At 44.7% G+C, this 22,726-nt stretch overlaps 1 protein-coding gene across 1 annotated transcript in view; it reads right to left on the bottom strand.

Moving 5' to 3' along the window:
- Positions 1–6,077: 6,077 nt before the first annotated feature.
- The window catches only part of Gli3 (GLI family zinc finger 3), a 265,892-nt gene continuing 249,243 nt past the window's right edge, over positions 6,078–22,726 (bottom strand). Inside the window, exons 11-15 of the mRNA XM_057787815.1 lie at positions 18,592–18,741; positions 17,101–17,265; positions 13,001–13,288; positions 9,275–9,602; positions 6,078–8,510 (exon numbers count right to left, since the gene is read on the bottom strand). Of these exons, the coding sequence (XP_057643798.1) occupies positions 6,190–8,510; positions 9,275–9,602; positions 13,001–13,288; positions 17,101–17,265; positions 18,592–18,741 (3,252 nt within the window). The 3' untranslated portion in view covers positions 6,078–6,189. The remainder of the gene's footprint in view (positions 8,511–9,274; positions 9,603–13,000; positions 13,289–17,100; positions 17,266–18,591; positions 18,742–22,726) is intronic.

Below are 22,726 nucleotides of genomic sequence, written 5' to 3'. Positions count from 1 at the left end.
CTGTTGGAAGAAGTCACAGAATTCATCTTTGAATCATTTGTCATTTGAGCCCCGGCTCTGAATCTCCTTTTCAGCCATTTCTCTAAAAGGAAGAGATTTCCAGCATGGAGCCCGGTGTCTTGACCCAAATGCTGTTTCTAACCATATTGACCTCTTCTTTCCCTCCTTTCTCACATCTCTCTTCTCTTCTGCCCAGTCTCTCCACTGTGCTTTGCAGCTCTCTTGGGACCAAAGATTTCTGGGTTCTGGTGGGGACATGTTGTATTGTCTGTTAAGGTTGGTTTTTGCATTGGTGTCTAGGTGTCTGGAGTGGTGATGATTGAGGTGATTCTAGGTGTTGCTATCTGGTCTTATCTTTATTGGCTGTTCCATTCCTTGGATTTTAGGGAAAGTGTGGTGACTGTGGGTTCCCTGGTAGACAGTGCTTTCTGCACTGTGGCAGAGACACTAGAGGTGGGCTAGGAGATAAGGTGAAGAGGGGCTGTGGGAAAGTGCTAAGGGGATCGTGGCCACACCCAGAGGCGGAGTTCCCAGGGAGTTGGAGGTATGGTGAGTGGAATGGCTCCTATTAAGCAGGTTGAAGACAAAGAATAATCTGGAGACACAGGCATGAAAGGTCTAGGGGGATGCCGTGTCTGTACTGAGAGTTGGCATCTCCGTGAATGGATCATGGGAGGAGGGGCACCTATAAGCATTTGTTACAGGGCTGGGGATGGGAATGGGGATTGTAATGGACATCACCCAGTCCCAGCCTGGTGCGATCACTGAAGGTCCCAGTTAAAAGTGTTCTAGGTATCAGGGGCTGACACAAGGAAATGGGAACAGGCTGAGAGGATCCACAAGAAGGACAAAGGGAACTAGCAACTCAGCTACAACCCTTGGGATCTAAACAGTCACCCGAAAGCATGATCGGCTGACTCAAGAGTGGCACAAACGTTGTGGGAGCAACCAACCACTTCTGACTGGACGTAAGGCCGGCTCTCCAAGGTGGGAGCTATTCCCAACACTGCTAACACAGAACAGACACCTCTTATGCAACCCGCCTTCCTCTTTTTCATTAGCAGCGCTTTCCTGAATGACACACATCTTTTTGAGCTGATAATTTCTATCTGGACAGAGGAAAATTCATGATTTATTATTTTTTCCTGAATTTATTAGGACACCTTTTGCGAGAAGTCTAATTGTGAAAGCATCTTTTGGAGCAATGGGATTTTCTTAGGGATCAGGAAGGCATGTTGAGATTTCTGTGTGCCTGTGCTTTAAGGGGTGCTCTGATCCTAGGACTTGGGATACCCAGTTAGCACCCTCAAGTTTTCCAGCAACAATAAATTGGCTGTTGGCTTCCAGGATGTGCTGTAACACGATTAATTAAGAGACAGATACTGGGGTTCAACCTGAAGGTCAGAAAAGCAAAACAGACAGCCACTGGCTCTTACCTCTAACTCAGTCTAAAAATCATGATCCTGTCTCTAAGAATCCTCAGAATGAGATTGTGTCTGAGAGCTGTCTCCTGCCATCTTATATTCCTCTTTAAGGCTGGGATTAAAGGTGTGCACCACTACCACCCACTTTCTATGGCCAATTAGTGTGGCTCCTGGGATTAAAGGTGTGTGTGACCACTGCCTGGTCTATAAGGCTGACCAGTGGGGCAATTTTACTTTTTGACGGTCAGGCAAACTTTATGTATTAAAATACAAATGAAGTACCACTCTAGTGTGCTGCTACCGACAACACAGAATGAAGATCTCTGATGGTAATGTGTAGAACTATGGATAACTGGCTAAAACAGCAAACGAGACAAATAGTTTTCTCTAACTGAAGCTAGTCATTAAAAGGCACACAAAAGTATGCCTTCAGGGGCTGGAGAGATGGCTCAGTGGTTACCAGCACAGGCGATTCTTCCAGAGAACTGAGGTTTGATTCTCAACACCTACATGGTGGCTCATGACTGAATGTAACTCAAGTTCCAGGAGATCCAATGCCCTCTTCTGGCCTCTGTGGGTTCCAGACATGCACATGGTGAACATTTATGCAGGTAGAACACTCATACACATAGACTAAAATGGAAATTAAAGAAAAAATGTGTGGGGAATAAAGTAAATCTCTATCATGGCAGACTTTTCCACTTGTGTTAGTACATCTCTAGGTAAAAGGACAGTATATAAAAGGGAGACAAGTTGTTAGGTGTGAAACCCCATCGTCCTTCCCGAGTTGGACAAAGCAGTGAAAATAAGAAACACAAGGAGCATTAGCATGTTCTGTACAGCCCATGTACGCACACATCTCACACGGCCAGTGAAGGAGCCGCATTTCCATCTCCATCTAGTGAGTGAATGCAGTAAATTCAACTTGTGTGATTCCTATTCTTGTCAACCTGACTACATCTGGAATTAACTAAAACCCAAATGACTGGACATGCCTGTGAGGAATTTTTAAGTTAAATTATTTGAAGTGGGAAGACATATTTCTAATCAGGGCCCCCCCCCCCCCCCCAGCTCTTTTGAGGTGGCAATACAATATCCTCCTTTAATCTGGACACCTTCTGCTGCAGCCTCTGTAAAGGGCACGGAAGGAAGCTGTCTCTCGGGTACCTCTTGTTCTTGCTAGCAAGTTTATTTCTTCACTGGCATTAGAGCCTACTTCTTTGGGGTTTTGGGGTTTTGGAGTGTATTAGTGACCAGCTGAGACATCTAGCCCCATGGACCGAACAGCTACTGGGTTCCTTAGCCTTCTGTGTATAGGAGCCATTGCTGGATTAACTAGCTCACAGCCTGTAAGCCATTCTAATAAAGCACACACGTGCACGCACACACACACACACATGTGTGTGTGCACACATATGTCATACACATTCTACAAGATCTTTTACTCTAGAGAACTCCAATATAACCTGTATGTCTAATATGGATTCAACTATAGGCAGGGAAGTTCTCCAAACAAAGTGTTCTTTTTATTCTCATAGGGATTAAATGTAAGAAAACAAAAAGAATCCAGTAAAATATTTCAGTACAAAGTTTTTTATTGACACTGTAAGAAACATTTTTATTTATTTATTTTTGTTTATTTTTTTTTCTTTGTTACAAAAAGACTAAGTGGTTCTGAAAGCCAAGGCAGAGTTCATGTGTCTGGGCTGTCATTCCCGTGGCCTATGAGCACTGAGCAGCCACAGGCTTTTCTGAGGAAGGCCCAAGGCCATCACATACCAACTCTACACCTACGGTACTTGAATATATTTACAGGTGTTGTTCTTTAAAAAGGATTACACATTTTCTTCTTTAAAAATCTAAAAAAAGGTGGAGAAAAGAAACATAGTTTATCTTACACATTTGCAGGATATACAAGGGTAACTTGTCAGAGGAGAACATCCTCCTATCGGCTTCAAACAACACAGGAAATCAGTCACATGACAGTTCAGACCGCTACAATCCTGGGCTCGCCTCTTGGTAACACTGTCTGGACATGCAGCCTTGTAGTGCTGACTGGACGACAACAACTGGTCCTTCTCATTGACAAGAGAAACATAAAATAAGGCACATACATCGTAAGAATCAAAACCCATGGCTCAGGACAAGCCAACATGTGAGAAGCAGGGAAGTGAGTTATTTAATTCTTTAGAAAAAGGCATGAAAAACAAAAACCTTTTAACACAGACACTAAACGAGAGTACCATGTATGAGCCTGTACTTTCACTAAAATGCAAAGAAGACACTAGCATCAAAGTTGTCTCTCCTCCATGCAACAGCCAAAGAGCAGAAAGAGGTTGCAGACTGTGAGCAGGATTTGGACAGAAAATGCCATGCCTGCAGAGATCTCCTGTCCCACAGGATAGTTTGAGTGCCCAAATGACCTTTCTTGGACTGGACTATCATGACAGATTATCTTGGGACAGAATACTTTCCATCACCACCACCACCCTTTTTAAAACCTGTATCCTTCTGAAAATTTCATATTGAGAAAATTCTGATAGAGTGGAAACACTGGTCCTACAAATCTAAAGGCAACATCTTAGAAAATAAGGGTGAAAATGAATAATTAAAGAAAGAAGAAATAAAAGAGGCAGAACCAGAAGGAGAGGTGGCAGCGGTGCTGGTCCTATGTGCTGTCTATCCCTCTAGGAAGGGCAGTCAATGTGGAAACCAGGACACTTGAGACTTCAAGGTCACTTGCAAGGATTCCACCTAGGAAGGGCTCTCCAAGAGGAGGCAAGGATGTGACAGGAACCAGGCTCCCTCTTCTTGCCGAGCAAAGAGGAGAATCCCGAGCCTCCTTTTCTGAAACTAGAAGTAATAAAGGGATTGGGCCAAATTTATCGAGAAGGCAAAGCCAGGTAAGACCCAGACCAGAAAGTTTTGACCAGACAGAGAAATTCAGGGCTCCCTTAGTGGTTCTGGAAGGAGAAAACGACCTGCTAGAGAAACAGAGAGGCCTTGCTTTGCACCCCAGAACCCAGACCTCTGGTCTATGGTCTCCTTTGATTTACAAGAAGCCTCCTGGGAGAGGCCTGCAGATTGTATAGATTGCTCTGCTGGACCTGGGGATATCTAAGAGAAAGCAAACTGGGTAGCTTAGCACAAAGTCCTCCCTGCTGGAATCTGCGCTCCAGTGAGAAAACAGGCATGGGTAAAATTGGCTGGTGGGAACATTCTCTTCCTAGTCCCTAACACTTCCTTGGCTTTCATCTTTCTACTCCTAACTTTAATGCAGGATTTAAGAGGAAAGCCACACAACTGTGTCAAGAATCACTTGGGGGAAATTCGGTGTTGGGGCTGATGGGTTGACATTTCTTTTATATGTAGATGATTATCTACATAGTTTTAAAGTAATATGCTGGATAATCCGTGTGCTCTGTGCACACACAGTATGACTTCATGTGTCAGCTGCAAGCGAGGAGTGACTGCACTGGGTAAATCTTTAAAATCTTCATCCACGTTAAGGACTAATGGTATTTGGAATTCACATGACTACTAAATATCATCTTTCATGCTCTCCAATGCTAAAAATGTTTAAACCAATTTATTCCCAAGGTCAATGGATATGAATTTTTGCCTTTTACAACTAAGTTTTACACATCTTTTAAAATAGGGCACTTAGAATAGACATATTCCCTTGTGATAGTGAAATTAATAAATGGTAATGATACATCCAGTCGTGGGTTGCTTACATACCTACTTAGAGCTACATATAATCAATTCTCAGTTATCTATGATAATCAAGAAAATGGTGGGACCAATAGTCAATTATAGCAAGTCCACAAAACAGTTCTCAAGCTAATTCTACCCAATTGTTTCAATCTATAATTGGCCTAATTTCTTACAAAGAGCTAAAAGAGTGGCTGTCTGCACATCCACTCCTGTCCACTCTCTCCCGGCAGCACTAAATAATGCTGGATATTATAAAGGTCAAGGGGACGCAAAGGAGGTGACTGAGAACTGACCACATATGCATGGGATGCACACTTACAGAAGAATTTAACCCTCGAAAACTCTTTGAATGAAATGCAAACTATTTCATTTGTAGGATCCCCAAAAGTTCCATTTTTGTGCAGCTGTTAAAAGTATGCCCTGCATTGAATCAAGGTGGGGAACACATAAAAACCTGCTATTTATACTAATTATAAAGCACCCACAATCTTCAAACCCACCACTCATTCAATTCTTGTACTCAGTGTGGGAGCTAAACATACACGCACGTGTGCATGCACACGCACGGACACACACACACACACAAGCAAGCCACTGAGTACTATAAAGGAAAACTTTAAAAGAGTAAACCTGCAACCCCCTGGTCACAGGCACATCACTTCTAGTTCCTGGGGTATCAGAAAAGCAGGCCAGATCTTTGAATTTGATGACTTCTCTTCTAGAAGAACATGCACATCACACATTTACATGGGTTCATTCGAAAGAGGGCAGGCTTACAGGTTTAAAAAAAAAAAAGAGGGTGATTTGAATGTCACAATACTGATTCAAAACTGAAATGGAAGACAGTTTCTCCCCTAGAATACCTTAGGGTTTTTTTCAGAGTCCTTTTCCATAAAAGGAATATACTTGAGACACATCCCAGTCAGGTGAGATGAGATTGCTAAAATACATATAGAACTTAGAAAAACAAAACAAAAAAAGGTCCAAACAGAGCCAATGAAGTCGTTCAAGTTCTACAGTTTTACCCTCTACTTGCGGTCCTCCTTGCCTACTGCATAACTGCAAGGAACTTGCTTTCTTCTGCTAGGGAGGTCAGCAAAGAACTCATATCCCCGATAGCCATGTTGGTGGTACCCATGGACAGAGACGGGAATGGGAGGGATGCCCGTGGTGTGGTGAGACGGGAGGAGCTGTGGGAAAGGTTCTGAATGATACTTGGGCTCAAGGCCCCTGACATTAGGCTGGTATGGTCCCCATCGTCTATGATGGCATCAAAATCGATCTGCACACCTTCGAGGTCATGACTGTCAAAGCTGTCAACTGTGCTTGTCACTTGGTTAGCACCTGGGGAAAGTAACTCCGAGTTTTCAGTGCCAGTCCCCTGGAGCAGGCAGTTGGCATCTGAAAAGGAAAAGGAAGCAGCTTTCCTGTCTTGCTGACTGAAGCCCACGGTTTGGTCATAGAACTGACCAGAGTAATTCTGCACATTTGAACAGAGCTGCTGGACCTGCCCTTGTGCCTCCATCTTGATGCTGCTCACCCTGCTCGTCTGACTCACATCACTGAGCTGTCCTTGTTGCAGGGTGAGGCTGCCCCTCGGCATTGCCTGGCGCCTGCTGCCCCCATAGCTGGCACAGGGCTGGTAGCCCCTGACAACTGCCATGCTCGATGGCTGGTTGCTGTTGTCCTGAGTCCCTGGCAGGCAGCTCTCTGTCCCTTGATAGATGTTGATATGTGAGGTAGGAGTGACCTGCCCTAGGATCTGCTGACCGGGGCGGCTGGTCCCCTGGTGTTGCATGCTGCCGCTGAGTAGCTGGTGAGCGATGTATCCCTGTCCCATCTGATCTTGGGTTTGTATGCCATTCACTGTGTTGCCAGCTAATTCATTTGGTGCTGCGGACAGACCAAAATCTAGCAGACCCCCATTCTCTTGCAAGGTGTTGCCTTTCAGCTTGGACCCTTGAATCCCCACACCACAGGCACCGTCTAGAGCACTAGAAGCCAGTGGCTGCCTGCTGAGCTGGCTCCCATACTGCTGGGTCTTATAGGGCTGTTCGTGGAAAGCATTTCCATTGGTGCCAGGTCCATCCCCACCATGGATCACAAAGTGCTCTGGGCCATTGTAGCTACTGCCGTTCTCCCCGAGGGTCTGATATCCCCCGGCTGGGCCAGTCCCAACCTTCCATGGATTCTGCGGGTGGACCACCATATTGTTGTATAACCCGAAGGCTCGAGCCTGCTGTACGGTAGGACGCTGACCACACTTCAGCTTAGAGGACGACAGGTCGGAACTTCCAGAACTGACCTCATTCCACTGGATGGGCAAATCGGTTTTGCTGCCCTCAGAGCAGGGCTGCTCCAGAGCTGGGTACTGCTGGCCAACATGGCTGTCCGGCAGCCCTGGTAGGTCCAAGTCCTCTGGCCCATGGGCTACTTTGCTATCTTCAGAGATGGCACTCTGTAATTGTTGCCCATACCCTGCTTGGTTCTGGGAATTTAAATACTGTACCACGTCATCTGGCAGGAAATCTTCATCATTCAAGTTGGCATCAGCATCCATGGTCAGGGTCTCAAGGGCAACATTCTCTGTGATACTGGGAGGACAAGGAGATGCTTGGAAGTACCGGGGCTGCTGGCTGCTCTCTGGCCGGGTATAATTTTGCAGCACTAAGCCACGCTTTTCCACCGACGGAGGCAAACTTGGAGGATTAAAGCTGTTGAGGCTGCTAAAGCGCTGAACCCTGGGAAGTGACATGTTCTCGGAGACTGTCCTGACAGGGTCGCTGGCTCTCCTTACACTGTTTGCTAGCGCATCGTGAGGCAGCAGGTGACGCCGGCTGTATGCGTGGCCCCCTCCATCACTGCACCTCCGAGGAGGATGGACTGGAGGCAGGGTCACCCCTGAGTCCCTGCCTTCCCCAAGCAAGGCCATCCTGGTCTTCAGGCTCAGCCTTTCCATGTGGGGCAGGGGCGTAGGTGGTGGACCGCCAGTGGCAGCAGCGTACTTGGCCTTGAGGCGGTACTGCTGCACAGGCGTGAGGCTGAGCAGACTGGGCAGTCCATCACCCTGGCTGGCCTCGCTGGACCTCCGTGAGGCATCTGTGGAGATAGGGTCGTAAGAGTCAGCCACACTCACGTTCTGGGGTCGCCCTTCAGCCTGTGATGCCTCACTAGACCTGCGGCTGGAAAAGCAGGGGGAGATGCCCGAGGATCTGCGGCTGCTCAGGTAGGCAGAGCTGATGGTGCTGGTGTTGCTGTCCCTCCTGTTGAGTGTATTCAGCACCGTGAAGTCTACACCAGACAGGTCACTTCTGCTTGGGAGAAGGGTCCCAGGCCCACCCGAACTATAGTTGTTATTGGACTGTGTGCCTGGAGGGAGGTACAGAGGGAGGAGAGGAAAAGAGACGTAAAGTTAAAAATGTCTTAAATCAGGTGTGACACTTCCCCCAAGCATTCGACTAGCTTGTCATTTCCTTGAACTGGGCAAACAGATAAAATTCTCTTGGTTTTATGTTTTGGAAACTAGAGTTGGGCACTAACCACAAATGCACCTATTGTTGAGTTTTTTTTGTTTTTTTTTTTTTTTTCTTGTCCCGCTGAAATTCAAAGTTACAATTTCTCCATCAAAATCTGAGACCAGCGGGGTGGTAGAGGTGCATGCCTTTAATCCCACCACTTGGGAGGCAGAGGCAGGCTGGTCTAAAGAGCAAGATCTAGGGCAGGATCTATGTGAGTTCAAGGCCAGCTTGGTCTACAGAGCAAGTTCCAGGGCAGGCTCCAAAGCCACACAGAGAAACCCTGTCTTGAAAAACAAAACAAAACAAAAAAACCCAAAACAACAACAACAACAACAACAACAACAACAAAAACCCCAAAAAACCAAAGAAACAAAATCCTTTACATTTTTAATTCCAGTATTATTCTGTTATTATTTCCAAAACATGAACCATCCAGCAAAGCAATGTAAATGGTTCAACATTAATACAGATAGGGTCTAGCATAAGTTTAGGATCTGTGAAGAAACTAACACATATAAAACTAAGGGCTCCAGGTCCTCTTGGCATGTGCTGGCCACACATAAAGGAAAAGAACCGTGTCAAGCGGACAGACATGTAGTCTAAGGTGGAACTTACCATTTCCTATAAGAGGAGACACCGCAGGGGCTTTGGAAGGTAGAATAGGGTTCAGTTTTGGAAACATTCCATTCACTTGTTTTAGCCTTTCAAGTTTGATGTGCTCCATCCATTTGGTCCCTGCCGGGTTTCTCCTGGCTTGCAAAGCAAGGGCTGTGGTTGCCGTGGAAATGGTCGAGTCCATGATTGGGGTCTCATCAATGGCGCCGAGGTCGGCTACACTACCTCCATCCGTCAGAGGAAGCTCGAGCCCACTGTTGGAATAGGTGCTGACGGGGGACTGTTGGCTGCTGCATGAAGACTGACCACCAGGGCTTGGCTGAGATGTCTACAGGGTCAAGGAAAAAGGAACACTGTGATATCAAGAAGGGTAATGGAAAGGAAGCCAGAGTGACAGCTCATGCAAGTCAAGACGTTCATGTTCTATCAGTGGGTTAAATGAGAAGAAAGAACTATGTGCTGGTGGATGAAGTAGCCTTTGGGTCAAGACGATAATGGCCCACCAGGCTGATGCACAAGGGAGGTGATGGATGGTAGAAGATGCTAGATGTGATGTGATCATGGTTATCAGCCATGGGATCCTGTTCCAAATGTCAGCTGTGCAGGCATATTTCCTCATTTTCAACTCTTATCTCCGGGACAGTATTTCTGGGCAAATTTCATCACCACCCACCACAGCAGTGTCTTTATGTAGATAATGGAATCAATTATTAAGGGCTGTTACTGGAAATTAATGTAAATCCCAGAGAGCACCTAAGCATAAAGACCTGATAAAGTTAAAGATGAGGTCAGAGGCTTTAGTATTTATTGTTTCAGCGGGGTTTCATCACACATACAGGGGATGCTCCATAGGGCACATTATCTCCTTCCAACAAGGGTCCCTCTAGGCTCTTCAGAGTGGGTTTTCAAATTATTCTATCTTTTTCCTCCCTGCCATATTTTCCTGATATTATAGACCTTCAGCCAGAGCTTGGGTCAAGGCAGCTGTAATAGGTAAATCATCAATCACTTTGCTTCTGTCATACTCAGAAGGGAAGAAAGGCCGCAATGGATAGTGGTCCTGAGTTTATATAATGACCTTACTGATTCCTCTCTTAGTGCGTTCTCCAAATCCTGAGTAGACATTGAAAGGAAATTATGTAACTATTTGAAACTTAATTTTATTGACTAGTCTCATACAAAGAAAGTCCATGCCAGGGCTTCCGGGATAGCAGGTGAAAAGCCTGAGCATCTCAGGGTCTGGGAAGCACCATGAGAATAGAGCTATCGCACACAGGCTAGTTGGTACACTGCACAACCATCTATGTAAGGCTGTATCACATCTTTGTGAGAACAAGAAAAGTGATGTTCAGAGAAGTTCAGTGGCCAGTGAAAATCACAATGTTTAGACTCCCCAAAATGGCTCATCTGTGCTCCTGCGGTACCCTTTCCAGGGTTCCGATAAAAACTGGAGCCACTAACAGCAAGTCAAAGACTCACTCAGGTATTCTCAGGTGTGTTGTACAACGCTGTGAAGAAGGTAATCATAGAGGTAACTCTCTCTGGGGATCCCTTTAGCTTTATTTATTGCTTTCACGGCATATAAATCTGAGCAAATACATACTTTCTTAGCAACGCCAAATGATACAGTAACTTTACCCTGGGCAACCAAGTGACGCTAAGGAAGACATGTATCACAAGTATGTAAATTTTTGCTCAAGTTTTTTGCCTCAGAAAAGTCTTGAGACACCAACTCTTCCAATGGTATTGAGAATTTTTAAAGCTTTGGGTAACTTTTATTCTTTGACAGTACAATCAGAGTATATAAATACATGGGTCTGTGGATAGGAGCATGCTCACACACTTCCAGAGAGCATGTAAAAGGCCAGGGCACTATTTATATGCACTCTGACGACAGAATGGAGGTTAAGTTGCTAACAAATTTATCTAAGTCTTCTTCAAATTAAACAGTATAAGTCTGGTCCCACACCTGAATTTATGCTATTCAGGACAGCAATTAAGCAGACTTTGGGAACAACTGCTTAGTTGGTCCAGTGTGATTTATTATGAAAAACAATAAATAATAGGAAAAAGTAACAATGAGTTTAATCATCTGACTTCCCATTTTCACATGCAGAGCTGAGTAATGTTCATTAAAGATAGCACAAAGCCATAAGAACAAGAAAAATGAAATGGGAAGAAAACTTGCATGTTAAAATGAAAACAAAACAAAACAAAAAAAGAATAGAGAAGCCAAAATTCCCTCACCTTATTACCCACTGTCCTTAGGAAGTGAGAACAAGACATTTGGGAGCAATAGACAGAAGAGGTGTTGCATTAATAAGAAAAAAGAAGAAAGAATTTAATTTATAGCATGATAACCAAATTAAAGACATGTTTCAAAAGAAATAATATTAGAAATGTAACATAATGTTCATTAATAAATGTCTTCGCAGGCATCTGATATTTTTAAATGTGTGTATGTACACACAGCATCTCTCATGGAAATGTGACCCCATAGTTTACCTTAAGGAACTTCAATTTTGTCACCTGTAAACATGCAGTGCAGTCTTTATCTCTTCGGGTACGAGTCTTATAATTTAATTTGTTTTTAAATGTTCACATGTCAAGTCATTTTGAGATAAACTGCTATAAATAATTACTTAGCAATGGGAGGTATTGTGGTTTGGGGTGACATAGAAACCATCTCCACTGTTACTAACCTGCACTGCAAGGCCTAATACTAAAGCCATTGACACTGTCACCTGTTGTGAGGAGGGGCAGCTCAGACCCAAAATAACCACACAGAAACTGTATTATTTAAAACACTGCTTGGCCCATTAGCTCTAGCTTCTTATTGGCCAATATTTATATCTTAATTTAACCCATTTCTAGTAATCTGTGTATTGCCATGTGGCTATGGCTTACCAGGTTAAAGTTCCCAGCCTCTGCCTCAGGCAGGGCTACATGGCTTCTCCCTAACTCCTCCTTCTTTCTCCCAGCATTCAGTTTAGTCCCCCCCCCCCGCCTACCTCTATTCCCTGCACAGTTTCTTTATTAGCCAATGGAATTCACACCATACAGAGGGAAATCCCACATCAGTCACCCACTAATTTTGCCCTTGGCCTCGTAACCCTTTGCTCTAGCAAGTTCCACAACTGGCACCTCTCCTCTCCCTCCCCTTTCCAGGAGCCACTTGTTCCCTCTGGTCTGAGCACTGAACTCTGTCCTCATGGCCTCTGCCCTCAGAGCCCACTGGCAATTCTCCTTCTCTAGAAGGCTTTTATGTGTCTATGCCCCATCATCTGAATTGCACTTGTCTTTCAATCTGTGGATTCCACTGAACTGTAAGCAAGCCCCCAAAGAACATGTCCTTCAGCTTATTCACTCTGGGGTCACCAGGGCAAGGAAGACAGAAAACGTATTTGTAGAAAGGCCTATTAAGAGATGATTCTCTACAGAGTAGCCCCTTGGAGAAGACTGCCAGCCATGTCTGTCTGCCACAAGTGGAACAGCTCCAGAGCAGTTTTGAAAGTCAGGTAGGAATCTTAGAAACTCCTTCTGAGCAAAGTTATTGTCTAAGAAGATTAGCTTCAAGAGAGCAATCTCAATCACTGGGCTCCTGACCCTCAAATCACAGGGGCCAGGTACAATAAAGAGGGGCCGTGTTGTCCCCTGAAATGCTCGGTTGGATTTTTCTCAACAAGCCCGATCAGCTCTGGGAGAACAGGAGAGTGAATGACATACCATGGGCTTCTCAGCCTTGACCGTCTTCACCTGGAGGCATTCTTCCCGCTTTGAGGTAGTGCTGCTCAACTCCTGCTCACCAAAGGCTCCCTGAGTCGGCCGGCCGGGGGACCGGGACTGTGAGTGGCTGCCAGAATCTCTCGGTGGCGGAGGCCGAGGGTGCATGTCTCCACGTTGCTTCTTGGTGACATGAGCCTCGGGACCATGTACAGTCTTCACATGTTTCCGGAGAGAGCTGGGGTCTGTGTAACGCTTGGTGCAGCCGGGGATTTTGCATACATACGGTTTCTATCAAATGCCACACAAATGAATTGTCGACGGATGGTTATAAAAGTGATTATGACTTAGTAGTTGTTCATTACAATTCTAATCCTTTCAAAACCACTTCTAGAGCATGCAGACACCTTTCAGGTCTAACGACTTAGAAAGGCTATTTGGACGGTGCTCGGTGTCCATAGAATCTAGCTTAATAGGGCATTATTTCACATTATTTCAGGGAGCCACGAAAGCGGTAAAAGTGTATAAATTGCCTTTACATTGTTGGAAGCATTTATGCTCAGGGAGGAAGTATCATGGCTCTCCATCTATTGATGAGGATAATGGCAGGAGGCTTACAAGAAGATGGTATCAGGACAATTTTATACATCTTGCAGGAGACAGTTTGTATGAAGAATTTTTTTTGTATCTTACCTTGGTTCTGAGATCTAATAAATTTTTTGCTTGGCAAATGTGCTATTTGTACACAGGTATTATAATAATAAGAAATAAAATCAAATGCCCAGAGCTGTCCTCATGTTGTTTCACTAAAATGTGCTCCGTTGGGTAGCATCACAACTCTTTGGTGTTCAGAGCTGAAGATGCCCAGAATTTTAGAATCTGGTCTCTAAAGATGCAGCCTCATTATAGACCATTCGCACACCCTTTCCACACATTTCTCAGGGCTGGGGAATGGTTTACAGAAAACCAGGACTTTCAGTCTGCTCTTCTGACTTTCCACATCTGCACATGATGTAACTACTTCATATTAGTTGGTGATCTTGCCTCCTGATATAGTTACAAACACGGGATGTTTTAAAATAAATATTCATATAGATCACAGAACTCTTCCTTTGTTCTGTACCAATGCCAGACTTCCAAAATGATACAGTTATGGGGCGTTGCTATGACTGAAGTCAGCCCTGCCTGCCCAAGGGCTCTATGTACATGAACTCAACCGGTTTCAGACGGACACTAAATTCACACACGTAGTGTGAAAATCTTACACTTGTAATGCTCACGAACAGATACTTTTGTTCCTGTTGCTATTCCCTAAACAACAGAGCAACTATTTATGCGGCATTTATACCGTATTGGGCATTAGAAGTAATCTAAAATGAGAGCTTATTTATGAATATTGCATCATTTTAGTGAAGCGGCCTGTACATTCTCTGATTCGGATGTGTGTAGGGGTCCTGGGCATGATCTGCTGAATGCCATAAAGGCTCTATATACCTCCCTCTCTGTGTACCAGAAGGGAAGCTAGTATATAAGAAATCATCATAAAAGCATGATTAAAATAATGTATCTCTAATCCTTGCTAAAGACTCTGTCTTGTAGAATGTATGTCTAAAAGATGCCCTTTTCCACTAAAAGCCCAAGGCCAGACTGAGTGCTGAGATTTTGTAATGTAGAGAAGCGAAGATTTCGAACATTATCCTGAGAGACTTCACCTTCGAATGTAAGATTCAGTTGGGCAGAATTGATTCCATTAACTATAAATTATGTCTACTCAGGAGCTCTGCGATTTGCCGCATATACATGATGAAACGAAAGTACAGGATTCCACGCATTAGGGCCAGAAGAATGGCTCTGACAGTCAGCGCCATTACCTTTAGGTGTTTGTACATCCACCCTGTGCTTGCTCAGGGCACCGATGGGACTGGGACAGGCTGTTCCATCAGCAGAGTGCATGAGGCAGATATGTGGGCACGGGGAGAGAGGCACATGGAGGGGGCACAGGACATACTGGAAGAGCCGCTCTTCTAGACACACATGCATGTGAATATAAGACTAGCCTGGAAATGAGGACAGGCTGATGTGCAATGGCCACAGAGAAGTTCGTCAGAACGAGCATTTTCAAGAGCAATGACGCACATCAGCACACCTGTAACCATGTACCCCTGCATATGAACATGACATTAGTTATCTATGGAAATCCACAAGAACACGGATTCTGGAAGTTTATGCTTTAAAATAAAATCCATAAACACAACTATGCAGTTGAATCTTGAAATTAGGTGATAGCAATGAAATGCAATGAGGCCATGACAAATGGCAGATTTTCTGAGCGACCGGTCTGCTTTTAATGTCCTGGGTCTTTAACTTCTGACATGATTGTTACCATTTTGTCTTGTACACTCAGGTACCATTGAAGAGGTGTCAGTGCATTTTCTCCTGACTACAGAATTTATTTATTTATGTATTTACTTATTTATTTTAAAAAAGACAAGTTCTTCTTTATAGCCCATACTAGCCGTGAATTCATGAGTCTCCTGCCTTAGCCTACCAGGTGCTGGGATTACAGGATTGAGCCAGCTAGATTTTTTTTTCACCAAACATTAAATGAGTCCTATTATATGCAAGATTCCCTGTACACAAAGATATGTAACCTTGATAAATACAATAATCTCTCATGTAATCTTTTATATGCTCTATACAGAATCTTCTTTCCTGGCAGGAAAAAAAAATCACACCATGCGATTATTTACAGTATAAAGTGTGAATCCTAAAGATGCAATGAAGACTCTTCTTTTGGTTGAGATGATGAGGGGTCAGTTGTTAAAATCTGGATTTAACTCCCAGCTCATGGGTACATAAGGTGCTTGCAACTGTGCATGACCCAAAGTAAACACCTGCTCCAATGGAGCTGTCATTATGAGGAAGCACTTTAGTTAGGTCTTGAAAATGGACAGTAAGATTTTGATGAATAAAGACAGGGACAAGGAGACGCCAAAATGAAGGGTTGCTAGCAAAGGTTCTGCTCAGGAGAGGTCAGACTTGATCATGGACATAAACATAGCTTCAGGAAGAATGTAAGTCACATGACCTGAATGGGGAGTCCTTCCAGAGGTCACTGCTACATAGCCCCTGAAGACACAAGGACAAAGTCATGGACAGAGACGTGCTGTGATAGCTTTCACGTATGGGAATTACTCCCTGGGTCTACCCTGTTGAATTCTTTGCTATACCTAGCATGGCAAAAGTGCTCGATACATAACTAGCTATCAATCTATGCTCACCAAAAAGATGGAGGCACAAGTAAGAGAATAAATCACTGCAAGTGAGTACTGGGACTTGTCTAGGATGGGTGACTGCAAGAGCCTGGGTTTCCAGCTCAAGTCAAACCCTGTAGATGTGAAATTGCCCCGTATTCATACTCAAAGCCAAATCTGGAACCATTTTTTATTTTAAGCATTTATCAGTAATCTGGGGCTAATTACCTAAAAATAATAGCAATATAACATAAACCAACTAGTACGATGAGGCTTCACTCCCTGTGTCTTAAATAACTGCCTTAAGTATCAGCTGGGCCACTAAGACTATCTTCCAAAATCCTCTGGAATCTAGAATGGAATCTAAAGTCTATACACTTTATTTAAGCTGTTTGCTCCCCGGAAATAAGTTTAGAACGATGCGTGTGACGATACCTCTGTCTCCAAGACAGAGTGTGAGCTTTCAGCAGTGAGCTCTCCCCTGCCAGTGGGATGCCTCTGAATCTCTTTAGTCAGAGCCCAACTTTGTGTGGATTCGGGCATTCATGGCCAAGCAGGCAGGCTGATTTACAAGTTAAATGCTACTACTGTCTGGCCAGTAGGTGGCAGTTCCAAGCAACAGGAAACTAAGTTCCCAGAGGGTTTTTATAAAATTTCCTCTTCATCTGCATCACTCTCCACACAGGGTCCATGTCTGAGGCCCCAAACGTTCACTTGCAGGGTCAGAGCCCACTCATAGTGAGAACAGCCCGGAGAAAATAAAACAGAGCACACCTCCTTTACCATGTGTATTCCACAAGAAGGCTCATTGTTTCCGCCCGGAGCCTTGGAGCCTTGGAGGAGGCTTACCTCATTGGAATGCGTTCTGTTTTGGTGCTTGGCCCGATCTGAAGCATTGGAGAAAGCCTTGTTGCAGCCCTCGTGCTCACAGACGTATGGCTTCTCTCCAGTGTGGGATCTCAAGTGCGTTTTCAGGTTTTCTAGTCTCGAGTAGGCTTTTGTGCAACCTTCAAACTGAGGACAACAGGTAACTCTGGACCACTCTACACAACAGCAGCTGCAGCTAGCGCTTAACCCCCTCTCCAAGTGGATAAAAACTTGACCTTTCAAGGGTCAGCAGCTTTTCAAAACCGTGGAACAGAAACTCCACTAACACGAAACTCTGCATTTACTGGGATTCAGATGTGGCTTGGGGCCTTGAAGACAAAGCATTGTCAGTGCCTGTAAAACTCCCGAAGGCTTTTTTTTTTCCTTCCCTATTTTTTTTTTAATAGACAGCTCAATGTGGACAATGAATTTCATTATCTGTTCATTGATCTCCTCCAATTCCCACTGATTTCAGATTCAGCACAAAGTTCATTAATATGGCTTTGTGTCTATACAAAGGCATGGAATTTGATCATGTTTGTAAAGGGCCTTTAAGATGTAAAGTACCAGGGCTGTGCAGTGCTCAGAGCACCTCCTTAGAGAAAATGCGGCCCACTCCAGAGGCTCACACTCTATTCCTGAGACTGAGCAAAGAGTTTGGACAATTCAGAGCCAAGGGCAGCTGGATATGCCTTACCCGAAGGCTTGGGATGAGAAGCGGCTTGAGTTTTCTCAAATTTCAGAATATATTCATCCACATTTTGAGACACCACAGAGACAGACAATGTGCTCATTTATGTTTTATATATACACCATATGCACACAGACTAATCATAATGCGGTACAACAGTTTCAGTGCACCTGTGTGGTGACTGCAAATGGCTGCAAATGTTGTAAGTGGGGCCTTTTACTTGGAATGTTATGTTAGCATCCAGACCTTATAAGTAGGACTGAAGTGCTCTCCCATGAGCTACATCCCAAACCTAATATTTTGAGTTTTGTTTTTGATAAAGAATGCCCAACTTAGGGCCTGTAAGATGGGTCAAAGTGCATGCTGTGTACACCTGACTACATGAGTTTGATACCCAAAGCCCATATGAGAGTGCAAGGAGAGGATCAGTTCCACTACATACACAGATAATGAATTAAACTGAAAAACACATCAATGTTGTGCTTTGTCCTGTAGTGTGCTGAACTGGGGGGGATACGGCAGACACAGGAGCCTTGAACACAAGGAGCCAGCCCACTTTATGCCCGCTTGCTACTATGCAGAGATGTCCTGTCTGAAGCTCAACTTCGGGACACTTGACCTAGACAGTGCGCCATCTCTCTCCCCACTACTGCCCAAACTACCCTTGCAGGACCTGGGGTCATCAGCCTGCAGAACCCGAGGATACTACAGAAGACCTGCAGAGGGAAGCGTCACACTCGTCTGTGTGAGGGGGCACTGAGGATGCCCAAGCATGTACTCACTGTGCACTTGTGAGGCTTCTCGCCCGTATGTCTTCTCATGTGCACAACCAACATGTACTGGGCTTTGAAGGGTTTCTGCTCTCTTGAGCAATCAAGCCAACGACACACAAACTCCTTCTTTTCACCGTGAATGTGGTCATTATTGATATGCTGAGGTTGAGGGAAAGAGAAGGAAAATCAGAACGTATTAGTCAATTCTCAACGCAACAAAAGAAAGTGAAACAGTGTTCACCTTTTGAGCCTCGAAGACACATGAACAGCTTCATGACATCACAGTTTAAAAAAATCTAGTATGTACATTTCTAAGATAGACTTGCTGATGCTAACTGCGTAGCCAGTTTGGGTGACACGACTGTAGGCTTGGCATCCACAAAAATTACTTGATACCGAAATCTGAAGAGCACAGGTTTAAGCCTGAGTTGCACAGCGTGTGTGTAAAACAGGGTGAGCTGCTCTGTGCCCTCTGTTCTCCACTGGTCCTCCGCACAGGAGTGTGGCTGTTCTCTCACTCGTGTGTGTGCATGTACATGTGTGTGCTTGTGTGTGTACGGACCAGGAACACACATGCACCAGGATTCCATAACAAGACCTAAGAAAAAAGAGCATTGGCTGAGATGGGGGACAATCTCTTCCTGAATAATAAGCACAGAGAACCAGGCACTAGGGAAGACAATCTGTGACAGTCGCCCGATGACTTGTCGTTTCTCAGCCATTATTTCCTTCCACCTGTAGAATTAGATTGATAGGGTAAGTTTTTCTCAGATTATTATGTTCATGGCTGTTTCCTTTGCTCATATGTGTGTGTACTATGTGGGTGCCTGGTATCTGAAGATCAGAGAGGGAATCAGGTTTGTTGTCATGGCTGAGAACCAAAGAATTGGTGTCCACTGTAAGACAACAAGGGCTCTTAACCACAATGCTAGTGGTTCCCTTCCTAATGTTCTAACCCTTTAATACAGTTCCTGGTGTTGTGGTGAACCCCAATCAAGGCTTTAGGGTCAGCTCTAATCTACATCTTTAGAAGGATATGTAGCCAGGTGGTGGTGGTGCACACCTTTAATCCCAGCACGTTGGGAAGCAGAGGTGGGTGGATCTCAGCAACCTCAAGGCCAGACTGGTCTACAAAGCAAGTTCTAGGACAGCCAGGACTCTTACACAGAGAAACCCTGTCTCGAAAAAAAAAAAGTAAATAACAGAAGGACATCTGAAGTGCCTTCCGATGGTGGGACATGAAAAACCTACAGCAATATCTGCGGAGGTGTAAGGGAGCTCTCCAGATACAACCACACTGAACTTACCTGAAGCGCCAGTGGCACATGCTGGCAATGCCAGGACTTGGGAGCCTGAGTGGGAACACTGCCAACTGAAAACTAGACTAGATCACACAGCGAGACCTTTTCAACACCAAAATCAATTAAGTCGTTCTTTAGTAGGTTTAGTGCGCGACTCAAATGTCCAGTTCTAGACTATCAGAGAGATTTTTATCCTGTTTTTATCCTCTAGCCAAGCTATGTTGTATTTGCCTCATTTTAAGGCTACCAAGTACACATTTTCAAATAAACAGATATGCATCTTTTGGAATTCATCTAGTAATTACAGTTCTCATGAGTTCTGTTGGAGTGGCAACACAGCATTTGATATGTGCCTCTGACTGTTCCAGCTTGGAGACCTAATGGTAATTTTCTGCCACCAGAATGGGGCCTTTTTGATTATTCTTCTAGGTGGCTGATTGCCTGAGGATAAAAAATTTGCATGGAAAAAATAGTTTTCTGTGTTGTTTCTAGAAGTAAGAGCTGGATAAAGGCAGAGAAGTCACTGCCTTCCTTTCCTTGAGCAGAGCTTGGAATGCCTGAAGAACTGCCAACACTGAGCAGCACGGGACAGTACACATGGAGACGATCTTATCATGTGGACCAGCGTGACAGCGGAACTGTTTTCCTGCTGGACTTCCTATCATCAACCAGCTGCCCTAGGGAGCGGTATCCTAGACATTACAGCTGTGCACGTAACCCATCCTACAAGCGACAGTCGAGTCAATCACACTGGCCTGCAAACTGCCCAGAACAATCCTAGGTGTGGCCCAAAGGACTTCTGAAATAAAGTCTTTCAGAGAGAAAAATGACTAGTGCATAGGACTGCAGCATGAAATTGCTATTGTTTCAGTTTTCTCCAGTTACTGGAAATTAACAAATTGACTCTTGTCATAAAATTTAGGGAAAGAAGGTGGGGGACATGGGAGGAAGAAAAGCAATGGAGGGAGGCAGATGAAATAGAGAGAGAGGAAAAGGAAAGACTGCCACTGGAACAGGTTAACTTTCATATACTCATCCACAGACTGTATCCTGGTGCTTGGCAGTTACACAGTGTTTGTTGAGTTTACCTGATCTATGCATAAAGGAAACAGTACGAGCAAAAGGCGCTGCCCTGAACACTTGTTTATCTTAATGCAACTCTGCTTCACCTGGTATTTAATGCATAGTATTTTGTTAGAATTACTCTTAAGAATTAAAAAAAGATCTTAAAGACACCCAGGAATGGTCCACTCTTTCCCGGGGGGAAGCCAAGGGATACAGAGATGGCAATGACTTTCCCCTAGCATGCCTTCAGGGTGGTGTGCAGAAAGCCTTCTGCAGCAGGCCCAGAGATGGGGACTGAGGCAGACATAATTCCCGCCCTAAGGAAATTACAGTCTCCTGGAGGAAAACAGGTAATAACTTAAATTACTGTATAATTACAGCTGTGATAAGCATTATGAAGGGAAAGAATGGGTTTCGTAAAAACACATAACGGGTCCGAGATCAGTGTGCCACATCAGGGATCAGGGGTCAGTTCGAATGAGACAGCATTGAAAACAGAACCTGAAGGCTGAATGAAGCCCCTCTAGTATACAGGTCAGGCTGAGCGTGGAGAAAGGGGAAAGCCTATGGCAGACAAACGACACAGACGCGCTCACTGCAGGTTAGATCTTGATGTCTTTGAGGATGGTGGTGACGTCCACTGACAGGCAGCCCTGGCAGGTTCCAGGCACTGCTGCTGCTTGGCACGGTGAGAAGGTCCGAGCTTCCCGTGGGTTATTGGGGACACTGCTGAGATGGTCAGGCATGGTCTAGCTGGCCAGGGCTCACAAAAATAAATAAATAAAAAAGCCACAGACTTTTTCAAGTCTCCAGCAAGGTTGCGGGACTGTACACAAACAATACAGGCCTTGCATGCCTACCCCCATAGAGGATAAAATAACTGGAGCCACTCAAGGAGCAGCGGCGGGGGTGCCAAGAGTGGGTGAAAGATAATGAATGCTCACCTCCCTTAGTCCTGCTGACCCATCAGCACAGTTGACCATGAACGGTCTCCTGAGGCAACCTGGGACCTAGCACTTTTGTATGACGTGAAAGAGCAAGGAAAACAGCCGTCTAGTTTCCCCCAGATATTCCCTGCAGGTGACAGGGCCAGGATGGCTCTGGAATGGGTCTAAGCTGGACACGCTAGGTACTGAAAGTGGCCAGGAAGTTAAGAATCTGTATGTAATAACAGTGAGAGCTTTGTCTCTGAGCAGGGAGACCCAGCAGCAAGCGAAGGAATACAGTTGTAGGGAACCGCAACTATGTGCTTGCTTAGTCGGAGGGGCATGCACAACTGAGCATGCTGTCATCTCTCTATGGGAGGGGCAGGGACGATTTGTGCTGGCCAATTAAAACTTCACATTCTGCAAGACTAGCTTCCTGGGATAGTCTCCTTACCCCAGTCTCAATATGTTTTATAGTATTTCTGAAACTGTTCTTAATCCAGACTTAATAGATTACACTTGTGTGTGTGTGCACGCGCGTGTGCGCACACCTGTCTGTGTGTATAAAGGAATTCCAACCATCTATGAGGAAAGTGAACAGACTCTTCTCAGAAGGTGTAATCAGTTACCATAAAGAAATAAAGAGGCATCTCTCTGACCATGTAAGATTTTCAAATGTGTTTAACATTTTGGAGGTTTTAAAGATCTGGGAATTAATTATTAATTAAAATTCTAAGAAATCATAACAAATCCCATGTGGTTGTAAGGTTTAAATGGTTATTTTCCTTTGAGAGTACCTTATTTTCCTTTGAGAGTACCTGGTCTCTGTTGCTGTCAGTCACATGAACACTC

This window comes from Chionomys nivalis, chromosome 13 (genome assembly GCF_950005125.1).
Source record: "Chionomys nivalis chromosome 13, mChiNiv1.1, whole genome shotgun sequence".
In the NCBI taxonomy this organism is placed as follows: Eukaryota; Metazoa; Chordata; class Mammalia; order Rodentia; family Cricetidae; genus Chionomys; species Chionomys nivalis.
Note: the sequence above shows the minus strand (reverse complement) of the source record. Positions and strands in the feature narration are given on the sequence as shown.